This window comes from Caenorhabditis briggsae, assembly GCF_000004555.2.
Source record: "Caenorhabditis briggsae complete genome, chrIV, whole genome shotgun sequence".
Lineage (NCBI taxonomy): Eukaryota > Metazoa > Nematoda > Chromadorea > Rhabditida > Rhabditidae > Caenorhabditis > Caenorhabditis briggsae.
In genome coordinates, this window is record NC_013487.2 from 6,847,326 (window position 1) to 6,870,155 (window position 22,830).

Sequence of the window (22,830 nt, forward strand, 5' to 3'; positions counted from 1 at the left end):
AAAAAATTGGGCCCTCCTTTAAACAAAAAAAACTTACTTGAACAACTGCTACCGTAGTCTCCTTAGCTTCGAATCCTATTCTTATCCTAACTGCTGGCTCCACAATAACCACAAACTTATCAGAAGGCATTTCCATGACCACTGATAACCCGTAGCTGACATCTTGCTCCAGTTTTTCTGGAACATCTGCAGCGCGGATGTTCGTCTGAATCCTGACGATCTGCATTTTCTGCTGAAAATTGCAAATTGATGTAGAGAATTGTACGGTTTCGCAACATTAGTGAATATATACACATTTTGCCGCTCGACAAACTAAAAAAGGCTCTCCTTGTCTCTGTTCGGTCAGCTGAGAAAACATTTCTCTCGGAGAAGAAAGACTAGCACTTGACAACACAAGAACACACAAAACTCCATTTTTCAATGTTTTTTCGGGAAAAAAAAACGAAAAACGACATGGAAGACAACAAAAGAGGAAAACAATTAGGTTGGGAGGAAGAGTTTGACCTTGGAAAAGGATGAACAAATTAGGGGAGATGATTGGAATCGGGTTAGGGTTATGGTATGAAGGAGAAAAGGGTGAAGATCAGGAAGTAGGGGTGGACTCGTCAGGATCAATTATATTGAAGAATCCAGTAGAAGCTGGAGTACCTGTGCCGCGTAATGAATAAAAATTACCGTAAACACTCTAATAGAGTTTCACCAAACTGCCAATTTTGAGCCCATATATTTCCACTTCTGTGAAAGGCATCAAAAAGTCGTCAACGGACAAAATGTTAATTATCATATCAAGAACATTTTATCAATTGACAACATTTTGATATTTTTCACATGAACGTATATGATCTCAAAGCTTTATGTTCGGGCGGTACTCTGTTAGAGTGTTTAAGGTATATTGACAGATCCAATAGAAGCTTAAGTCTGGCACACCTACGACGCGTATTGAATACAAATGAATTCAGCTTTTTGATATTCAAAAGTAAGCGAAATGCGTTCCTCCTATATGGAAGTATTCTGAAAAATCTTCCGCATAGTAGATCCTCAAGAATGTCAGATTTGTGGGATAATCCTCCAGGAGACCGCAAAAATAATAGAATCTGTAAATATGATAACATCACTAGGGGTTGGTTACTTTCTTTCGATGATTGTGGTTTCATACGATTCTCTAACGTAAACCAATTAATTTCAAAGTTACCGTATTTCCTCTGATAGAATCCTACCCAAACTTTAAGCTCAATTATCTCGATTCATGTGAAAGGTATCAAAACATTTTCAAATTATAAAATATATATATCATAATATGAACATTGTTTTATCAATTGGCAAAATTTTAGTATCTTTCACAGGAATCGATGTAATTGAGCTCGAAGTTTGGGTGGGATTCTATTAGAGGAAATACAGTACCTTTATCCTGTTTCCCATTTTTTAATTCTCACACTTCCTCATTCCTGTTTTGTTTCAGCAGTTATTCCTCTTGCATCCAAATCAATCGCTATTTTTGGTACCATATTCTGTTTTAAAAGGCTCATAGTTGTTCCAAACACTTCTGTCCCCAAAGAACGACAAATGTCCAATTCTTGGTCTATCGGTTCTCAAAAATAGAGATGTAACTAGCTAGCTAACTGCTAGATTTACTGAACACTGAAGTTATCTTCAAAGATCAAACTCTCAAAACACAATTGTTCCAAACAACTGCTCTTTTTCTCGAACATTCCATCCATTCGTGACTCAACATTTCGAACTTTCTCTGTCTTCCTAAAGTACCGCTGACACATCACGTGGTGTGGGTTCCCCCATAGCTTTTCTAGATGACGACAAGTATCACGTTGTCTCCATTATGCCGTCTCCCAGACCACGTGTTTCTTCTCCTCCCAGTGCAGTCTGTCCTTTTCCTTTGTATATATTCATGATGAAAAGAGAGAGACAGCGAATTAGAAATAGTAACACGAAAAGAGAGATTCCGGGTTAACATGGAGACGCAGATTGAAAAAGGATGCAGCTGCGGCTAGTGCAAGATGTTGGGGTTGAAACGAAACGGGACGAATGTGGCGTGATCCACTCGCCCATGTTCTGTGATGACCCGAAATATTGGGCGAAACAGAGAGGAATTAGAGAAAGAAAGAAAGTGAGAAACTTTCTGTTCATCTTTTGTCAGTTATCTCGCTTATCACATAGTTTTCACTTAACTTTCTGGTTTTTGACACTCTTTCTCTACGAAAATTTTGATTTGACCCAATTGAGCTAGATACTCCATTTGAGCGAGCATACATATTCCTCATTATAATTTTAGACCTCTTTCTATCTTTTTCTCTTCTTTCTTTTTTATACTTTTTAATATAAAATGTGGAATATCTTTTTTCCAGAATGTCCACCACAAGTACACTTATCTATCGATCAACACTACCCATCCTCCGTCGACGTTCACGTTCTGTCGATGTTCTCTCCAGCACCACAGAACGCCCATTTTTCAGCAGTTCCAATTCACAAGGTATTCAATAACTTCAAATTGAACATTTTCTATGAATCATAGTATTTCAGGGGGAGCGAGTACACCACCAGGAGCATCCGCGAGTCCATCAGGAGCCACAGCTGCAGTTCCAACGAGTTATGCCTACATTTCGGATATGTTCAAGAGTTTTGTGTCGAAAGTAGAGGCAAGTTGAATTTTTAAAAAATCGAATAAAAATAGAATAGGATTTCTAGAATCCACTGAACTATTTGAGCGTCGGAACATCGAAAGCGATAGCCAAGGAAACTGTTAAAGTGGAATCAAAGACACAGTGAGTGTTTTAAATTGTCAAAAAATTCTCAGTCATTAAAAAACAAAAAGAAAAATACCTTAAAACCTGTAATAGATGGCCCACACACTGTCAAATTTGAGCTCAATTATCTCGATTCCTATAAAAGATGGTCAACTGATAAAATGTTTGTGATAACTTGATAAACATTTTGTTAGTTAACAGCTTTTCCATAATTTTGAGAGAAACCGAAATAAATTGGCTCAAAGTTAAAAGTTAAGGGAACCTCCTGATAAAGATTTCAGTATCTTGTTAAATAGGGTAACAGGGAGCCCTTCTATTACAGTTATAACGGTAAATTAAAAAATCTAAAAGATAAAAAATTACTTTCAGAATCATTCAAAAATCCAACGAAAATCGTGTATCCCGATCAGAAGTGACTGCCAAGACACGAGCTCTTGTCAAGAAAATCCTGATATCCGAAACCGCGACGTCTCGATTGACACGAGTTCGAGACCTCTCCGAACACATTATGGCATTCCCACCGACACGGATTGTTGCCGCTCAGGAGCAACGTCTGGTTGCCGAGCTGTTGGAAATGGTGATATACGGAACGAGTGATCAGTTGAAAGAAGAAGCGAGACAGTGTCTCACACTTATTGGAGTTCAGCCACCACCCAAAGGAAGAGGTGAGATTTTATTCAAAACTGGGTCCAATCCCAAATGAAATGGTTTCAGGAGTCAATGTTTTGTCGATCGATGGAGGTGGAACACGTGGAATGATGGGACTTGAGGTTTTGGAAAAAATTGAGAAGTTGTCTGGAAAAAAGGTGAGAATCTGAAGTGGGATTACTGTAGTTTAGAAAACGAAGAACGGATTCCTTTTGCTCAACCAAAAAATGAAATTTCTGTGAATTCGAAAATTCCCTTTTTTTCAAAATTTCTCAACACTTTTTTTCAAAAATTGCTCTTTCTTTTGAACATTTCAATTCGCTCAATTTTCATCAAAAACTCTATTTTGGACTGTCTGAAAATTTCAGTGTTTTTATTTCTGAAAAATTGTTTCCATTTTTTTCCAATCCCACGTGACTGTAACAGACTGTCAACCCAAAAATAACTTCCCGATAGGAAAGACAAAAGAATGCGAGTTGTTTTGATAAAAAGACAAATTTCCAGATCTGTGAAATCTTCGACATGATCTGCGGAGTCTCAACTGGAAGCATCATTGCCGCCTTGCTCACAGTCAAAGGTTATTCCGTGGCAGAGTGTCGAGAAGCTTATATGGACGTTTCGAAGAAGCTTTTCACACAAGGAAAATTCCAAGGAGGAATGGGACTGATTCTGCAGCACTCGTACTACAACACAAATCTATGGGTCAGCATTCTGAAGAAAATGATTGGAGAGGAAGTGACCATGATCAATACTTCGAAAAAATTGCATACTCCACGATTGGCCATTATTTCTTCTATCGTTAATTTACCTACGATACAGCCTTACGTCTTCCGAAACTACGACCATCCAGCTGGACGTGATTCTCACTATCGAGGTGGCACCGATCACTGCCTCTGGACTGCAATTCAAGCATCTGCGGCGGCTCCTCTCTATTTCTCAGAAGTCAAGTTAGACAATCTTCTGCTTCAAGACGGAGGAGTCTATGCGAACAACCCAACTGCCATTGCCTATCACGAAACTAAACTCCTGTGGCCGAATGAGCCAATAAATTGTGTGGTGTCGGTGGGAAATGGACGGACTGTGACGTCTGTGGAGCCAACACCTACCGTATTCTCCACATCATTCCAAGACAAACTTCTCCGAATTATTGACAGTGCTACTGACACAGAAGGAGTTCATATGAATGTACACGATATGCTTCCAGAATCCGTCTATTATCGTTTCAACCCATACATGACTTACGCTTATGGACTTGATGAAATCGACCAGGAGAGACTGGAACAGATGGCTAGTGATGCTGCATTTTATGTGAGACGAAATTCCAGTAAATTGGAATCGGCTACGGAGAGATTGTGTCTGAGACCCAATGTTCAACAACGCGTTCATCGTAGTGTAAAGGAGTGGATGGATCTCAAAGGGTTCTATAAACCAGCCTAATCTTTCTCTCTATAAAATTTCTTTTCAATCTCCTTCTTTTTTGTATTATTTGTACATTTCGCGACCCATTGATCCCATTACTCATTTTTGTACTGTACATTTTTTTTTGTTTTTGTCAGAGGTCCAATTCTGGCTTCTCTGTTGTACTTTCTTCTAGGCGCTCATCGATTTTCTCCTTCTTTACCGTTTTTTTCTCTTCAAGACACCGTTGTATTCCATTTAATGTTCCCAGTTGTTTTCTTTTTTTTTCACCAAAGGTTAAGCACATTTAATGAATGATAATTTTACTCTTTCTCAAAACCCCATTTAAATACATGAGAAAAGATACAACATATTATGGAATATTATGGAATTCGACGAATCCCAAGAAAAAAGTCAAGATGGCTCACAACAATTCTTTCCCTAATTCTGTTTTGAATTCTTAGAATTCTCCCAAAAGGCACCCAAATTGTCTGAACTTTAGCGCAATTTTTCAAGATAGTCTTTCATGCAAAAGGGTGTTTCAGCCCAAGCCTAAAATTGGAAAATGAATATTCTCGAAAAAAAAATTTCAGAGAAAACATTTGGAATTTTGCTGATATTTGGGAATTTCAGTACTTATTTAACTGTGATTTTTTTAGAATATTCAGTTTTTATTTAAAATTATATGCTTAGACTGGAACGGATTGTTTTCCTTCCACTGGGAACACCGAGAACCCGAAAAAAATTCCAAAATTTCGGTGGCCTCTCCAACTAACATAAATTTCCATTCTTTAATGATAAAGAACCAAGTAGGAGGTGTCAGAAATTGGTAAAAAAAACATTCCTGAATGCCAAAAAAACCACATTTCAGTATGGAGCTCTTTATCATATAATATGGTTCCAATAGCAGAGAAAGAGGGGGTTGCTGAAAAACGGACCACCGGCGGGGCGGTGACTGCCGAAAAGGGAACAACACGTTGCGCCTCGAAAATATACCGTCTAAAAGTGTAGTTCATTTTCGACAGTTGATCAATAAAAAGCTATTGCAATACAGATATTCTTCATTCTACTAAAAGTTTCTGTCTTTTTTACGTTTTTCCAAGGGTTTCAATTATGAGCTACGAACGCTCAAAAATGCCTTGAACACTCGCAACATGATTATGAGCAGTCTCAATTTAGTTAAATCTGACAAGTTCCTAGTTTCTAGTTTGAGTTCTTCGTTTGAAAAAATTTCTGGAAAAGAAAGGTATTCGCTTGCATTTCAGAAATTGTTGTTTTTCATTTAACAGTTCTTGGGTTGATCGTTTTATGATTTTGTTCCAGTTCACTCATGAAAGCTCTAATGCTTTTACAGCTAGATCATCCTGAAATACTGATCCTAATCTTTTAAGACACTTAGATCACTCTCATACAAATAATAAGCCAACCCGGAGGTAAACGAATCGAATTTATTCCAAAAATATACAAAAAAGGATTTGTTTACTTTCTTCTGGTTCCGTCCTCGAAGAAAACTCCTCCATCGATAGCGCAATACTTTGGACAAATTCCCTTCTCTCCAGCTCCTCCGTCTTGTCCTGGCTGTCCTGGTGCTCCTGGATTTCCATCGGCTCCTGGCTGTCCTGGTGCTCCAGATGGTCCCTTTTGTCCTGGTGCTCCTGGCTGTCCTGGTCCTCCTGGTGCTCCTGGAGATCCGGCTGGTCCTGGTGGTCCTTGTGGTCCGGCTGGTCCTGGTGCTCCTGGGGTCGACTCGGATTGAGCATCAGCTCCTGGCTGTCCTGGAGCTCCGGCTTGTCCTGGGTTTCCTGGGGCTCCTGGTGCTCCCTTTGGTCCTGCTGGTCCTGGTGCTCCGGCTCCCGATCCTTGTCCTGGGGCTCCTGGAGCTCCGGCATCTCCTTGTGGTCCTGGTGCTCCTGGAGCTCCAGCTGGTCCTTGTGGGCATGGTTTGCATGGTGGTGGAGTGATTGGCTCGCATGGTTGTGCTGGTGGGCGTCCTGGGTTTCCTGGAAGTCCAGCTGCTCCTGGACGTCCTGGTCTTCCTGGCTTTCCTGGAGTTCCGGCTGGTCCGGCGGCTCCTGGAAGGCAGCATCCGGAGCATGATCCTCCTTGGGATTCTTGTCCTCCCTCAACAACCTCTTCATCAGCTCCATATCCAGCTTGACGGGCGAAACGAGAAGCGTTCTTTGGATTGGCACGGATATGGTTCACTTCAGCGAAGATATCGCGAGCAGAGTGCTTGCAGAATCTGATGTCATGATTGATTTGGGTCTTGATTCCATCAACGTAGTTGTATACCAATGGAAGAGTGATGCACAGCTAGAAATCCGAATTTAAGTCTCTCTATGGTCAATTGAATAGTTTCTTACCGAGAAAACGGCGACCACTGAGAAAGTGACAGCCGAATAGGCAACGAATCTATAAGCTTGAAGGCGTTGTTTCTCGTCCATTTCTGAATGATGTTCTTCTCAGCTTCAACCTGTTCTTTTATACAAATTTGGATATGTGTAAGGTCTGAGTGTAATGAGGAACAAAAAATGAAAGAAGGAAGAGAGAGATGAAGGACAATTTTACAATGAAGGACATTTGCAAAATATGCGTTTGTGTGAAAACAAAGCAATATAGGAAGTGTTGAGTGAACTGATCGGCTGAAATATTCTTAGCAGAAGTCAGATAAATATAAGTTTGTCAACTAACAAAATATTTACCATAACAACACAATTATATTATCAGTTTAAGATATTTTGTCTCTTTTACAGATATCAAGATAATTGAGCTCGAAGTCAGGTTGGGTGGGATTCTATTAGATGTAATACGGTAGTTGATGTGTTCAAGAATATTGTACTCCCGAATTGTGGATTTATTACCCCAATGACCCTGAAATTGTTGTAATCTCCGAATCATTAGTATTGATGTTTCAGTTGACGACTTCAGTCCAAATCAATTGAGAAGCTCAATTACCGTATTTCCTCTAATAGAAGCCCATGTGCTTCTATTTTTCAATGATTTATTTTCAAAAAAAAATTATATTCAAAAATTCAGAAATTTGACAATTCAAGTTAAGAATTGTGTAATTCAGTTTTTTTGGAAAATCGGAATTTTTCATTCTGCAATTCTAAATTTCAAAATTGAGAATTTATAAAATTCTGAGATTCCAGGATTTCAAAATTCAAAATTCAGGAATTCTGAAATTCCGGGAAAAAAATTCTAAAATCCTAAAAATCTGAAATTCCGAAATATAGAAATTAGAATATTTAGAAATCGTCGAGTTCTGAAATTACAGTATTGAAAATTCGGGAATTTTGAATTACCATATTTTTTCTAGAAGAAGCCCGCCGGCTCCTATTTTTCGATGCACCTAGCGGGGTAGCCTTCTATTAGAGGAGACAAGGAAAGTTAAAATTTTGCAGTTCCGATTTGTTGTATACAAACTGCAAATATCATTTGAAAAGGAAAACAGAGAGATCTCATTGGAGAGTCATGACTTGCAATTTTCTGATAACTCTTCCTGATGACTTGAAAAATTTTTAGTATAAAGTGGACACAAAAACTTTAATGACATATCTAACTGTGTTGAAAAGTATAGATTCACGTATGAACAAAGTACTTTATTGCCTAACACAATAGATTGAGGATTCAGAATATTTTCAGATATCACGAAGATTTATGAATCCGAGAAAAAAAAACTGTTTCAAAACGTTCAGTTTAAGATGGTTCATTGAGAAAATGTGTTAGACGATCATAAGTAATAAATACTAAAAAAAAAATCAAAACCCGGAAAAAAATGAGAACAAAAAAATAAGAATTGTTATAACTTGTCTGAAAATGATCTGAACTGATTCAACTCTTTAGAGAAACTTAATGTACTTTACAAGTTGTTAAACAGAGTAATTGCAAAAAATCACATAACGAAACATAACTTTTTTTCAGAAAATCACAAGATCATCCTTGCCATAAATTCTCTAATCGAAGCGCAGCCTATACGTTCACTTTGAACTCAATTATCTTGGTTCTTTTGAAAGATATCAAAAAGTTGCCAACTGATAAAATGTTTATCATGATATCACTAGTATTTTAACAATTGACAAAGTTTTGATATCTCTCACAGGAACCGAGAAAATTTAGCTCAAAATGTACTATGGGCTTGTACTAGAGCATTTACGGTATATCAATGCCTTCATTATTTCTTCACCTACAGTATCCTCTTACACTTTCTCTTATTTTTCGAAGTTCCTACCACTACCACCTTCATCTTTTCTCCTTCTTCTTCTTCTTGCTCCTTACCTCTTCCTCGTTTTCCTCCCACCCAAACACGAAGCCACGCCCACTTTTTCCACTGCTCACACACAATTTCATTTTGAAGAAAATAGAAGGCTCCGCCCCGTTTTGCTGCCGGAGAGAGAAAACGAAAAACCACTCTCTTATTTTTTCTATTTCTCTCTCCCTTGGTATTTTTTCTTTTTTTTTCCGGGTTCTGATCTTTTTCCCACGTTCCAAATTTGACGAATTTCTTCTTCTAGAAGACGTTGTCCACCGTCGTTGTCATCGGAATCCAGGCGTCGCCGCGATTCCGACGACATCTAAGCAACATTGCTTAGCCGCCCTGGATGCGGTCGGGCGGCCGAAAAAGAAGAGGGCACCGAAGAATTTCAGAAGAACTCACCACGAGATGCCGTCTTTTCACACTTCTCACTTGCATTTTTTTAATCATTCAGGTTTGTTGTTTTCTGGAATTTTTCTAAAAATTCCAAATTTTCAGCCAACGTCCAGTCTAACATGCCTAACCTGTATGTACACATCTTCCACAACTCAACTAGACAACTTCCGTGTATCAACTCGTCTGTCTCGTCCCCAATGCTCCATGGAACCCATAAAGTGCGATCGCGATCAAGACGTCTGTGTCACGATCACAATGCATGTTGGTAAGGATTTAAAGAATCGTGACAAAAAAAAACACCGTATTTTTTATTATATGCAAATATAAAGCGCTCTATATGGCGCATGGAAAAATTCGAGTAAAACAAAAACAGAACATAGAAAAAACGGAAGAACAACAAGTATTAACATAAAAATTGGAATTTTCTTCATGGCATTGTTGTCGGACCAGAAATTGTGATGCTGAGGACTAGTAGAACATCTGAAAAATGTTTTTTAAAATTTTTTCATGCTTGCAGGCGGCGGAGACTACTGGATGGGTGCTGGCTGCGATCGACGTGTAAATTTTCAGCACATGAGTTGCCAAAACGTTCGGACAATGTCTCGAAACGTTCAACTAGGTTTGTTTGATTTAAAGCTTTCATTTTGGTCGGTCGAAAAAGGCTACCGCTGACCGAATTCCATCATTTGTGCGTCAACGTGCTAGAGATTTAAGAAATGCATCGTTCGTCGAAAAAAAGGATGCTGCGTACGCAAACACTCTCTGAAATATTGACGCGCAAATGCAAGAATTCGGTCGGCGGTCGGCCGGCAATGAAAGCCTCACCTAGGAACCATAGAATCTCAAAAGACCAAGAATTCAGGATACGTACAAGAGCGTCGAGCTATGCAACGTGTCTGTGTATGCGCTCGTGATCTATGCAACCATCAATCGACACCGTTTCAAAAATTCGCGACGTTCGCCGTCGTCCTTCTGTTCTTTCTCTTCCTGTCATAGTCTCCCCAAAGAACATCATCACCAGAATCCCCAATCATCAATAGACGCCTTCTTCTCCAGCTCTCCAGATATTATGTAAGTCATATATATGTGCATCAAAAAATACTTGTTTGTTCTGGTGGAGGAAAACAAGATCCAGAGCGTAGACCCCCTCTTCTTGTCATGAGATCGAGACAGACCAACCAAAACTTGTCTCTCATATCAGTCACCCATTGGGGTTTTTTGGGGCGTCCCGAGTAGAAAAAGAAGAAGCGACTTCCCCCAACCACAATCTCTTTCATATTGAACATGAAAAGTGTTTCCTACACACTGATCTTGCTGGGGTAAGACAGAGAGAGCAAAACATAACTTGATCATCCGATATTAACCTAGAATCAAAACCAGATGTTTCTTCTGGAACACTTTTTCATACTCTCTCGTTCTCAGATAGTACCAGACAACCAAAAACTCGAAAAAGAGAGTGAAGAAATCTCCTAAACGGGAGGGGTAAATCTCATTTTGAACCACATACACACATCATCGCATCTAACCCGCCACGGTCATTCTATCGTTATAGAGAAGAAGAAGAGAGCATAGAATGAGCAACACAGAGATTTCAAATTGTACGAACTTTGAGATGAAAATACTCTTGGAGTTACTATTTTGAGAGTGACTTGGGATATGAATCTCAAAAAGTAATAAAATTCCAATAGACTGAAAAGTGCTCCAAAGATTAAAGGCTCCGCACAAATTCGAAACGAGTCAGTTGCTGTTTCTGATACAACACATTCTGAAAATCGAAAAAATCGAGAATTTTTCTTCTTTCGAGTACATCAAATTTTGGGGTTTTTTCGATTTTCAGAATGTGTTCTATCAGAAAAAGCATATTTAAAACCACCAAAATTGTTTTCGTAGTTTGAAACTTATCCATCGCCTGCATTACCACGGTTTCAAAATGCCTGGTTTCGAATTGACGGGGAGCCAAAAAATACCCAAACCTGTAATAGAAGGGGCCCCCACACTGTCAAGTTTGAGATAATTTTTCTTGGATTCTATGCAAGATATCAAAAATGTGTTAACTGATAAGATGTTGGTGTTATCATCTTAAACATTTTATCCGTTGACATTTTAACCGTTTCTATATCTTTGACAAAAACTAAGAAATATTGGCTCAAAGTTAAAATTTAAGGAGCCCTTGTATTACAGGTTTTACGGTAATAGTAAGGGTACTTTTTTTCAGAATTTTTGGAATTCCAAACTCTGAATCCTCTTCTATTTTCAAAAGTCTGACTCACTTAAAACCAAAAACCCATCGACCTAAAGCACTCTGATTTCAAAAAAGTTCTCTCTCCTTGAATTCCTAATGGACTTGAACTACCCACTTAAACCCAAGCTACTTCTGGAGACGCCAAAAAGTATCAGTCATAAATCTGGAGAGTGTCATTCTTTAGCCCACACATGCATTACTTTAATTAGGCGGCCCCAAAATCACTCAGTGCCTTAAAATCGCACCCAGAAGAACCCATTAGAGCAACTTTTTTTGAGTGTTTTGCCCCTCTCGTTCTGTTTTTATTTCTTTAGAAAGTGAGTCTTTCTTTTTGAAAAATTCTCTCTCTCTCTCTTCTTGAATTTTTCCAATTCTTCTTGAGTTTCGAAGAGGACCGCCTCGGGGGACCCGAAGACAGGGACAAAACTGAATATGAATTCAGAAGAAGGAGAAGAAGACGTCGGAGTAAGAGTAGAAGAGTGCGACGGACACATTTTTTTACTTAAATTTTTAGTGGGGTAGGGGGAAATGTGTACTCCATTTATTAAAATTTTGGCATACTGAAGAAGAGGGGAATCGAGGTAAGAAACATTCATCTTCAAGCACGTTATCCAAATGAAAAAATTGGGACGAAAGAGAATTTAAACTTTTAAAAGGAAGAAGAAGAAGACGAAATTCGAAACGTCACTATGACATCAGAAGTCTAATTAGGTCAAAGATATTTCAAGAAACTTCAGAATTTTCAGGATCTCCAATCCCCGAATCCATTCCACGTCGCCGCCGTAGTACCAATGCTGCTTTCAAACAAACTTACCAAAAAAAGATACAAAGGTGTCTTCTTGGACTGTCACCATTCTCCTTCGAGGTGAGGTTTTGGGAATTGTAGGCGTGGCGGGCTGAAATCAAACAATATTAATACCGTAATCCCTCAACTCCCTCGCAAAAATGCTTACTTTTTCTTCGCATTGTTCTTCCTAGAACCGTGCAATTGTGCTAAAAGCGCTTTTTCTTCCTCCATCTCAATTCTCCGATGCTGTCCCAGCGTCAATCGTTTCATATCGGCTCGTTCCTCCTCTTCACGAGCCTTCTCCTCCTTCCAACGACGTTGCAATTCGCCATCGTCAATGTTGACAGTCTTCAGCGCCGGTTTATTCGCCTTTCCACGTACCATAAGAGTGACGCGACCCTGTTTCTGACGTCCAGAAGCTGCGACGCCGGTGGAAGACGATGGCTCATCGTCAAAGTCCATTTCAGAAGATCGAGATGGCGATGACCTGGCTTTCGTATCCTCGGCTGAAAACAAACATTGTTTGAACACCTACTATACTTTTCAACAATTTTTCAATCTCTGTGCTACACAATTCTCATTTAAAATGCAACCTTTCTGTCCGTTTTCTTCCACTTCTCGCCCATACGAAATCATCACTCAAAAACCCAATTGGGGGACATGGGGATGTCTCCTTTGGCGCGGGAAATTTGAATCTACATATCTCAACAGACTTCTCTTCAGAATTCTATGGGGTTGACAACTTAGCAAAAAGAGGGCACATTTTTCGTTTTTCCATAGGAAAAAGAAGAAGTCGCGAACGAAATTCAATAAACGTCGGCTTCTTCTTCTTCTTCTTCTAGCCAACAACGTCTTCTTTTTCTGCTTCTTTAGAAGAACCAGGAGAGAAATAGGAGAGTCAACTTGGGTTGTTGTCCGGGTCGAGCCGGTCGGTCGGAGGCCACACAGGCTATTGTGCCCCTTATTCTTTTTTTACTGGCCTTACTCAAAAAAATGTTTCGTGAGAGCCGGAAAAAGAAGAGGGAAAGGTGTGCTTGTAACAAAAAAGGGATCAGCCAACCAGATTGAAACCGAACACCAATTAGGTTATAGTGTTCAGGGCTTTGTTTACTATTGAGTCGTGTGTTCTAGTATTTCAGATCTCCATTTTTATCTCCATCATAAAACTGCAAGTGTTGTTTTTACACCCATACACCTGATGTTTCCCTGTCTCGTTGTCGGGAAAAAAGAAGAAGAGAAGAGGACATTTCGTGTCGAAAAACGACCGCAGAAGAAACAATGTGTCAAGGGGTGGCGGAAAATTTGTGATTGAAATTCGAGACGAACATGATGTTGCTGGATGATGGTGATGTCCTGATCATAATGACAAGGAGGAGACAAATGGGATTGTTGCACTCAGGAGGAGGATGTATAGGAAATAACATAGGGGAGATTCCAGACTCTGGAATCCAGATTGAGAAAACTGAACATGGAAGGTTTTTCAGAAAAGTCCCATCTGAGGAATTAAGTCTAGAGGGCTAGTTTATAATTCTAATCTTGATTCTTCCAACCACAGATTCTAGAAGCTTCCAGGAAACCGAAGAAGACGACATTTGATAATTCGAAATCAGCCATAGAGACTTGAACTAGAGATCTTGGTTCTTAAAAATTCTATATCCTAGAGAACTTAGATCCCAAATCCTGGATCCTAACTTCTACAAATTCTCCTAAATCTAGCTCCTAGATCTTAGATCCTAGAGATCCTTTGATAACATAACCGTAATCAGAAAATTGCGCTACAGTACTCAATGCCTACCTGAATACCGATACGGTTTTATATTTCCTAAAACCCAGATCGACATATTTTCCTGAACCCAACTATTTTTATGTCCCTGGTTCAACGAAAACTGCCGTTCACCTTCCCAGTGTCTCAACGTTTTAGTAGTCGTTGTTGAACTAAATCCGATTATTGTTGTTTTTGTTTTCTAGCGGGAGCGACGTTCCGAACTCTGCTGCTACCAAAACCAAAATCAATCAAGCCTCCCCGCCGCTCTCTTTCGCCCCCAATATTCTCCGTGGCGTTAATCAAATTCGCCTTTGTCGTTGTGTCGTTGCAGCGCCACAATTCCAGGGGTGAGAACATATACACGGCTTTTTTGGTATAGTGTTTCTGGGATAGGGATTGTTGTGTCATCAAAAAAAAAAAAAAAAAAAATATATATATATATATATATATATAGTCCTCCTCTTTCATTCTCAATTGAAAATGTGAGAAGATGCAGGTGTGACGAAATTCGAGATGTTCTTCGGGTGGGGACCACACTTACTTTCTTTCAATGATATTCGAGAAGGTGCGTGTAAGTGAGAAAAAAGTGAGAGGCTATTATACTAGGAGGGAGTAATAGCAAAGAGAATTGTGTTACGAATTTTCGATGATCTATGGAAGGAGACGGGGATTCAGATATGACTTACCGAACTTGATGTTTCTCGAGAATCGGTTCTTGGCCGCAGCCGGAAGAGTCACATCATATTGGACGGCAGCAGCAGGTGCCTGGAACTATTAGGGTGTAAAAATAAGCAATTGGGAGCTAGTCAACGTAGAACCTGTATTAGAAGGGCCCCCAAATGTGAACTTTGAGCAACTTTTTCTCGATTCCTGTGGGGGCACTCCTATTACAGGTTTTACGGTATAACACATACCGCCGACTGTCTAAAACCTTCTCCCATCATTCTGTCGAGTTCTCGCTGAAAATCGTCATCCTCCTCTTTTGTAACCGCATTGCTCATCGACAGTCCGCGTTGTCGTTCCTCATCAGAATCCTCGAATTCTTGCTCCCCTTCAGAATATCTGAAATAAAAATTGTTTGCCAAAAACTGTAACTCTTCAATTTTCAGAATCGTCTCATCTCCACCATACTTTCCGTCTCTCTTCAACACATCAAACTGATTTGAACCAAATGTTTCAATTTTCGAAATTAGAAGAGCATCGATTGAAAGAACCTTGATTTTTATGTGATATTTTCATGCCCATTCTATATTATGTAACACTGTGGTCAGTGAATGAATTTTTTTGAATTTGAAACTGATAAACAAACTTATTATCATCATCTTCATCTTCATCATCCTCTTCAATCACATTCAAATCCTTCATTCCTCCATCGTCAATATCACTGTGCTCTCCAGCAACCTCTTTCAGATCTCCTTTGAATTTCTTCTCAACCTTGGCAACTGCATCTTGAGCTTCTTTCAGATTCTTTGGCCAACGATTCGGAATATTTTTCTTTTTTCCACGGAATTTCCGACACATTTCAGAGTAGGCTATCTCCACTTCATATGGGAAACTTGTCTCCATGTCTGGCACAGTTTCATTATTATCTCCACCATCAGAATTCGGTTGCTTATCCTGAGTTTCCAGGTCCCAAGCTTCTTTTTTCGTGAAATAATAGCGGTGGAAGTAGGCCATGAAATAGCGCAATTTCAGACGTCCTGGTCCTTTTTGAATGAATTCTCGAACGATTTCGAGCACAGCGCAAATCATTCTGATTCGGTGAAGATCTTTCCACGAGTTTTCTGGTTCTGGATAGGAAATCAGTTGGTACAAAATCTGTATTATCAAATCCTCATCACACAACTCGAAACTGTACAACTCGGCAAGATAAACTGCCGCCGAGTGAGCCCATTGGTTGAAATTTCCAGGATTTTCTAGAGAGATTCTGATAGTTTGAATTGTCGAATCAATGACAGCCATTCCGATCCATTGGAGATGTTGAAGATTGCAAAGGCCAGCAATCGCCGATGCTAAGTGTTGAAGATTCTCAATTGGAAGGAGCCACGTGGATGAGAGGTATCTGATTGTGTAATCGGATATTTCAGGATCACTCCAGTCCAATCTACGAAGGCATTTCAGGTGGTTGTCCACATTAGTGTCATTGATATCAAGAACCACGTGTCGGATGAATTTCTTCATTGGTGTATCCTCTTCGTCAAACTTCAAACGGAGGCGTTCTTCTTTCGAATCCTCTGGTGGCAGACATGTGAAGTAGGCGTTGTCGATAAGCATCTGAAATCAAGTCTTTGCTTTATCTAGAATGTCAGCTAGCTCACCGCCTGTCTTTGATCCTTCATTCTCTCTCTTTTCGCCTTGACCACTTCCAACAGCCTCTTCATTTTCGCATGCGATTCGGTGTGACGATACAGATAGAGACCTCCCGATTCCATAAACGTAGCAGTCATTTCGACGGAATGACCACGAAGATCATAGACAAGTTGTCTCAAACAACTGAGTCCTTCTGGTCGGGAAATTACTCCGAACTTCATTAATTCGGCAATCATCATTACACAAACCATTTTAGCTTCAACTTTGATTGCGATCGCTGAAGATGACGATGGTTTTTGCTGAAGGAATCCTCGGAATTTATCGAGCAGTTGTGTCACGATTTCTGTCGTCAAATCCGGCATCACATTTTCCAGCGTGGCAATGAGACGAGCATAAAATGGAACGACGTCTATCCGAGTGGGTGGTGGCTCGACCATCAGTTTGACGAGTCGCTTACGGCATCCTTTATTGTTCAAATTGGATACAAAATACTCGGCGGCCTTGTCAGTTGAGTATTTGCTAACAAGATGGTCCAAATCCAGCACGAACTTCTGCCACTTGTTCACACCTCGGTCTTCAGAAATGTCTTCCTTTGTCGGAACAGCTGCTTCCGATTCTTCCGGAGTGCTCTCCTTTTCAGAATTAGCTCGTGACATCGTTCGTTTCGCATCAACAGCTCCCGACTCGTTGATATTCTCTACATCGATATCTTCGATTCGTTCAGCCATTTTTGCTTTGCTAAGCGTCCGCTGCTCTGATTCTTTGTAAAGATCCTTGGGAACCATCAGACGCAGATCTATGAGATCTGCGTAGAACGCTTTTGTCTCCTCATCACTCCACAACTTGATAGCTCCTTCAGCCAATTGTCGCCCCATTTCCAGGTTGGCAGCTTCGTCCTCCTCATCGTCACTTGCTTCCTCTTTCAACGGCTTCATGGTAATACCAATCGCACACGACAGTTCATTAGTCATCTTTCTTAACGTATCTAACTCGGCTTGGAGTTCATTGAACTTCGCCTTTTCCTCATCAGCCGCATCTCCTCGACTTCTCTCCTGACGCTTCACTTTTTTCATTGCCTTGTTTCGCGCGGAGCATATCTTTTCGGTTTTTGCGTATAGAACATCGTAGTAAACCTTAAAAAGTTCTCGTATCGATTTCTTTTGATCTCCAGAAAGCGCTGATGATGTTGGAAGATCAGTTTCCTCAATTTTAACTGTTTCATTGTCATCTCCCAAAGGAATCGGAATGATATTTGCAATCTGCCAACCCACACATCGTGAAACTGTCGCCAATAATCCATAATTGACGAAATCAATTTTATCAGTTTGAATGAGATAAGTGAGCACGGCGCCGAGAACTTGAAGTCCTTCCTTTTCATTGAAAACTCCACACAGACAAAGTTCAGCGAGGAAACTGGAAAACGAAGCATAAGGGAGAGCTAGAAGAAGGAAAATCTCACATTATATCCACTCTCAATTTTGCAACATTCGTAATTTTGTCAGTTTTCTTGACGGGAAGAATCTTCTTGAATTCGCCGGCCATTTGTTCGCTAAAATTCGAATACATGGCTGAAACGGCAAGACACAATTCGGTCACTTTTGGGATGTCCGATATTTTTAGCTTCGTTTCGATGATACCCTAAAATTTATAGTTTCGGAGAAATTTTCCATTTTCAGCCATACCGAAGCGATTTCTTCCACGAATTTGCTCAAATTCAATTTCGAAAGCTCTTCGATAAGCTGTGGTACGGTTGCAGCACTTAACAATTTGATCTTCTTCATGAAGCTAGTCGTTTTCTTGAGAGCAGAATCCAAACTTCTCAATTCTTTCTCATTGTCTAGAAAATTTTCTCTAACTTCGACCATTTTCAAACGAGACGTTTCTTGGAATTCCACCCTTTTTTGCAGTTCTTCCAACCATGACTTTTCTACTGTATAAGGCATCTGTAATTGGATAATTGAGCTATGAAGTAATTGGAAAAAGAAATAGGTATGCATTCACAACATTTTTCTGTGATATAAAATACATTTCTATGAATATAATTATTCATTTTTCTATTCAATTTAATTTAAATAAAGAAGCAGATCAGCATATATTAACAGTAGAAGGCGAGCCACGAGATTGATTTGAAATTGAAGAGGAAGAAAAAAACGAAAAAGAGAAGAGGTTTAGTGAAGATAGGAGCAAGATCAGGGGTTTGAAATTTTGATATAGGTGGGAATATATTTTTGAAACAATAAATGCCGCAAAACGAATCTGTGAACGAGACCTCTATGAGAGTAAAACATAAATGACAAACAGTATTTAGAATCTCATGACAGTTGTATGCTTGTTGGCTGCCTAATTTATAAAATACGAAGAATATCGATTAAAAAAGAAGAAGGGAAAGAACAGGGATTTTGGCAGGACTGGTAATAAATGAATTATAAAAAACCAAGTGGCACGACGAGGAATTGGTTAATATCCTCCCCTACGGTCTCCAGCTCCGGCACCGGATCCCCATCCATAGGAACTTTGTTGTTGATGTTGTGCCCAAGGTGACTGTGTATCCCTTGATTCTCTGTGACGATCATATCCCGCAGCAGCTGGTTGAGCTCCATAAGCTGAGGATGCAGTTGATGAATATCCAGATTGAGTAGAACCCGCTGCTCCATAACCATAACCATCCCACGCACCGTATCCTGTTGCCGCAGTGCTGCTTTGTTCGTATGACGCTCCATAAGCTCCCCATGGATCTGGAGCTCTTCCGTGTGCTGGCGCTGGGGCTCTGACATGTGCTTGTTCTCGATGTTCGTAACCCCGAGGAGCACGTGGACCGTATGGATCTCGTGCATCTCTCGTATCTCTTGATTCCCGATGCGATGGTGGCATCGCTTGTGGGCCGGCACGGTAGACTGGTTCTCGTTGTGGAGCTGCGCCGCGTCGACCTCCGTTTAATATTGGGTCAAGGGCTGGTGCAGCTAACACGTTTGGACCAGATGTTTCTTTCCAGAGAAGACGTCGCATTGGTCCAGGGGCTCCACGAGTGTCAAATAGTTCGACATATCTATAAAAATAAGAATCAGTTCTAACTCGCTTATGTGTTTTACCAACCTTCTTCCCATTCTCTGATTGTTTCTGGCTAATCCTGACTGCAAGTCTTGGTAGCTATCAAACTCGGCAATCGCATCTCCCGAAGACCGTCCAGCTTCATTTATACCAAGCTTGATAGAGTGAACTCTGAGTGGTGAAAAGAATGCTTCGATGGCATGGTGATCAGCATCATAGGGTAGACCGCGCATATAGATTCTCAATGGACCCTCGTGGTGATGGCCACCTCCGTTTCCATAACTATCTCCATAGCTTCCTTGATCATAGGAACTGTATCCGTAGTCGTGGTGTCCTCCCGTACCATAGGCACCCGAACTGTAATCGTCATAGGCTCCATAACCGTATCCGGCGCCGCCGCCGCCACCTCTTGTTTGATTGTATCCAGCATCTGAACGATCGAGAGACATCAGTGGACGAATCCCTGTTCGTTCATATGACCCAGCGGAACCTATAAAAACAACTCAATAGATTTCATTAGAGAAAATGCCCACCTCCTCCTCCTTTGGCACGATTCAACTCAACCATACTCGACATGAAGACCTCGACGTATCTGAAAATGATTAAACTTTTTTTTATTGATCGAACCATCGAAACCAAAGCAGTTAACTTCCAACCAGCGGCAAATACGCGACACTATACATCCGCAATAATACCCACCTCGTTCCCATATGCATGTTATTGTACTCCATCGCTTTTTAGCCGCTGCTTGCGACGTAAATCGAACGAACGCCTCCCCAGATGGTCGCGGTCTCGGCCCAGACGTCCCACCAATTACAATTTCCGCCGGTGGTGGTTCTAGCCCTGCATGGAATAAGGAAACCCATAGTAAGATCTAATCATGGATTGGGAGGGGGTGTTTAAAGCTCAAATTGATGCCCAAGGCGTACGGTAAAATCTGTTTGAAATGTTAAATCACAAACCTTGGAAGAATTGTTTCACATCTTCTTCTTTGCATGACCATGGAACTCCTCTCAATCGCACAACATGGTTTTCTTCGCCGTTTCCATCGGCATCCGGACGGAATTCATTCTCGCCTTCCGAAATGGGAACAGAGAATACTAAAGCTGGTTTTGAAGGTTTGTTTGTTAATATTTTAAAAACTTACTCTCTATATAGCGATTGCTCATCTCCTTTCTGTCACACTCCATTCCTCTCCCAGCATCATCCGTGCTCGCAAACTCAACATAAGCTTCTCCATTGGGACGTCCGGTAGTGCAAACGAACTTCACTCGTTTGACAATCAAACCAGTGAAAAACTCATGAATATCTTTCTCCGTGGCGTTGAATGGAAGACCGCGAAGTCGAACAAATTGGCTTTTGAGTGAAGCACCAGATATTCTGTTCGGAATTGTATAGTTATTTTCAACTGATTGCTGTGCGTTTTCTTGTTGAGGCTCTGGATGTTCAGCTTGAGTTTCCGCTGAAAAATGTTATCGGCTATTCTATTTTTTTTTCTAAAAACGAAAGGCTTACCTTTCACTTCAGCCTCTGATTTGGCTTCGGGTTGTCCAACTTCCAAAGAAGCCTGACCAGCTTGAGTGGTATCTGCTGCAGGTTGTACAGTTTCTTCCGACATTCTGAAGAAACCTGAATAGTTAGGAATTTATCGATTGTAGAAAAAGGGAAGCCGCAAAAAAGTTTAGCAACATGCTAGGCAACAATTTAAATCAAATCAAACGACGTTCTAGTGAGAAAAACAATTGAAATTCAGACAAAAACAACAATTATTGGAAGATAAATTTATTTGAAAAATACCTGAGTCCATTGGAGCGCGCTAGCAATGCTCACACCAAGCACCCGATCTGACGACATATTGCGGGCGCAATCCACCATAAATCGTTTTTTTTCTGAAAAAAAAAGAAATCTAGACAAAAGATTTATGTTGTCGTTGGAAAAGAAAGCAAATGTCTAAAAATTAATGTAAACTGATAACACAGAAAGCCTAGAAAAACTGCATATCCTTTCATTTTTTGTTAGGTTTTGCATTTACGGCGCGTTGATTGGGATCGAATAACTAGCATAGGTGTATCGGATGTTAGGAAAACTGTTGAAAAACTGGGCATTATAAAAGCGAATCGGAGAGATACGAAAATCGTCGGCTTCAGAAATGGAGGTAGAGACTCGCGTCAAAGCCTATCGATTCGTGGCCTATGCCGCCGTTACATTCAGTGTTGTTGCAGTTCTCTCAGTGAGTTTTAGGCCTGAGATTTTCCTCTGCACTAATATTAGAAACTTTCAAAAAACCATTCATACAGGTCTGCATCACACTTCCAATGGTCTACAACTACGTGTCTCACGTGAAGAAGTCCATTCATCACGAGATCCGTTACTGCAAAGGATCCGCCAAGGACATCCTCACCGAGGTCTCTTCGATCCGCTCGAACCGTACGGCCCGTCAAGCTTCCTATGGAGATTCTGGTGTAGCTGGATCGGCTGCCGCCGGAGGATCCTGCTCCGGATGCTGTCTTCCTGGACCAGCCGGTCCAGTCGGAACACCCGGAAAGCCAGGTCGCCCAGGAAAGCCAGGAGTCGCAGGACTTCCAGGAAATCCAGGACGCCCACCACAGGCCCCATGTGAGCCAATCACCCCACCACCATGCAAACCATGCCCACAGGGACCACCGGGAGTTCAAGGACCACCAGGACCACCAGGAGATGCTGGACTTGATGGACAACCAGGAGGACCAGGACAAGACGGACAACCAGGACAGCCAGGGCCAAAGGGACCACCAGGACCAAACGGACAACCAGGAGCCCCAGGACAAGATGGAAACCCAGGACAAGACGCTCCATCTGAGCCATTGGTTCCGGGAGAGCCAGGAGCACCAGGAGAGCCAGGACCACAAGGACCACCAGGACAAGCTGGAACTCCAGGACAGAATGGACAACCAGGACAACCGGGACCAAAGGGACCACCAGGTCAACCAGGTCAACCAGGATCCGACGGAAATCCAGGACCAGCTGGACAAGCTGGAGAGGCAGGAAGTGCTGGAGAGAAGGGAATCTGTCCAAAGTACTGCGCCATCGATGGAGGAATTTTCTTCGAGGACGGAACCCGAAGATAAACAACTGATAATGTGAAACGTTTTTTTGTATATCTGTTTTTTGTCCAATTTTTTTTCTGTTTGCAAATGGAATGAAGCGAAGTGTTGTACATTTTTCTTTTTTGATTGTATCTAA

At 40.9% G+C, this 22,830-nt stretch overlaps 7 protein-coding genes across 7 annotated transcripts in view; 3 read left to right on the forward strand and 4 right to left on the reverse strand.

Annotated features, from left to right (window-relative positions):
• Cbr-mif-4 overlaps nucleotides 1-226 on the reverse strand; it is a gene marked incomplete at both ends in the record, with an annotated part of 5,278 nt that extends 5,052 nt beyond the window's left edge. The window contains one exon of the mRNA XM_002633544.1: nucleotides 38-226. Coding sequence (XP_002633590.1) covers nucleotides 38-226 — 189 coding nt within the window. The remainder of the gene's footprint in view (nucleotides 1-37) is intronic.
• Nucleotides 227-2,361: 2,135 nt separating this feature from the next.
• CBG05466 lies at nucleotides 2,362-4,844 on the forward strand (the record flags this gene model as incomplete). The annotated part of the gene is made up of 6 exons (XM_045235394.1): nucleotides 2,362-2,485; nucleotides 2,536-2,651; nucleotides 2,701-2,777; nucleotides 3,129-3,424; nucleotides 3,474-3,565; nucleotides 3,912-4,844. The coding sequence occupies 6 exons, from the start codon at nucleotides 2,362-2,364 to the stop codon at nucleotides 4,842-4,844; spliced, it is 1,638 nt and encodes a 545-aa protein (XP_045092951.1).
• A 1,440-nt stretch (nucleotides 4,845-6,284) lies between these two features.
• On the reverse strand, nucleotides 6,285-7,249 carry CBG05465 (the record flags this gene model as incomplete). Its single annotated transcript, XM_002633542.1, has 2 exons — nucleotides 6,285-7,118; nucleotides 7,169-7,249. 2 exons carry the CDS (start codon nucleotides 7,247-7,249, stop codon nucleotides 6,285-6,287), a joined length of 915 nt encoding a protein of 304 aa, XP_002633588.1.
• A 2,157-nt stretch (nucleotides 7,250-9,406) lies between these two features.
• Nucleotides 9,407-10,452, forward strand: CBG05464 (the record flags this gene model as incomplete). The annotated part of the gene is made up of 4 exons (XM_045235395.1): nucleotides 9,407-9,514; nucleotides 9,559-9,721; nucleotides 9,974-10,075; nucleotides 10,319-10,452. The coding sequence occupies 4 exons, from the start codon at nucleotides 9,407-9,409 to the stop codon at nucleotides 10,450-10,452; spliced, it is 507 nt and encodes a 168-aa protein (XP_045092950.1).
• A 2,093-nt stretch (nucleotides 10,453-12,545) lies between these two features.
• On the reverse strand, nucleotides 12,546-18,503 carry Cbr-smg-3 (the record flags this gene model as incomplete). The annotated part of the gene is made up of 8 exons (XM_002633540.2): nucleotides 12,546-12,594; nucleotides 12,652-12,991; nucleotides 14,937-15,015; nucleotides 15,165-15,312; nucleotides 15,560-16,524; nucleotides 16,569-17,973; nucleotides 18,020-18,198; nucleotides 18,243-18,503. The coding sequence occupies 8 exons, from the start codon at nucleotides 18,501-18,503 to the stop codon at nucleotides 12,546-12,548; spliced, it is 3,426 nt and encodes a 1,141-aa protein (XP_002633586.2).
• Nucleotides 18,504-19,017: 514 nt separating this feature from the next.
• Cbr-hrpf-2 lies at nucleotides 19,018-21,226 on the reverse strand (the record flags this gene model as incomplete). The annotated part of the gene is made up of 7 exons (XM_045235396.1): nucleotides 19,018-19,606; nucleotides 19,654-20,098; nucleotides 20,142-20,200; nucleotides 20,280-20,451; nucleotides 20,571-20,708; nucleotides 20,756-21,070; nucleotides 21,124-21,226. The coding sequence occupies 7 exons, from the start codon at nucleotides 21,224-21,226 to the stop codon at nucleotides 19,018-19,020; spliced, it is 1,821 nt and encodes a 606-aa protein (XP_045092949.1).
• Nucleotides 21,227-21,757: 531 nt separating this feature from the next.
• On the forward strand, nucleotides 21,758-22,715 carry Cbr-bli-6 (the record flags this gene model as incomplete). Its single annotated transcript, XM_002633538.1, has 2 exons — nucleotides 21,758-21,838; nucleotides 21,906-22,715. 2 exons carry the CDS (start codon nucleotides 21,758-21,760, stop codon nucleotides 22,713-22,715), a joined length of 891 nt encoding a protein of 296 aa, XP_002633584.1.
• Between the last annotated feature and the right edge of the window lie 115 nt (nucleotides 22,716-22,830).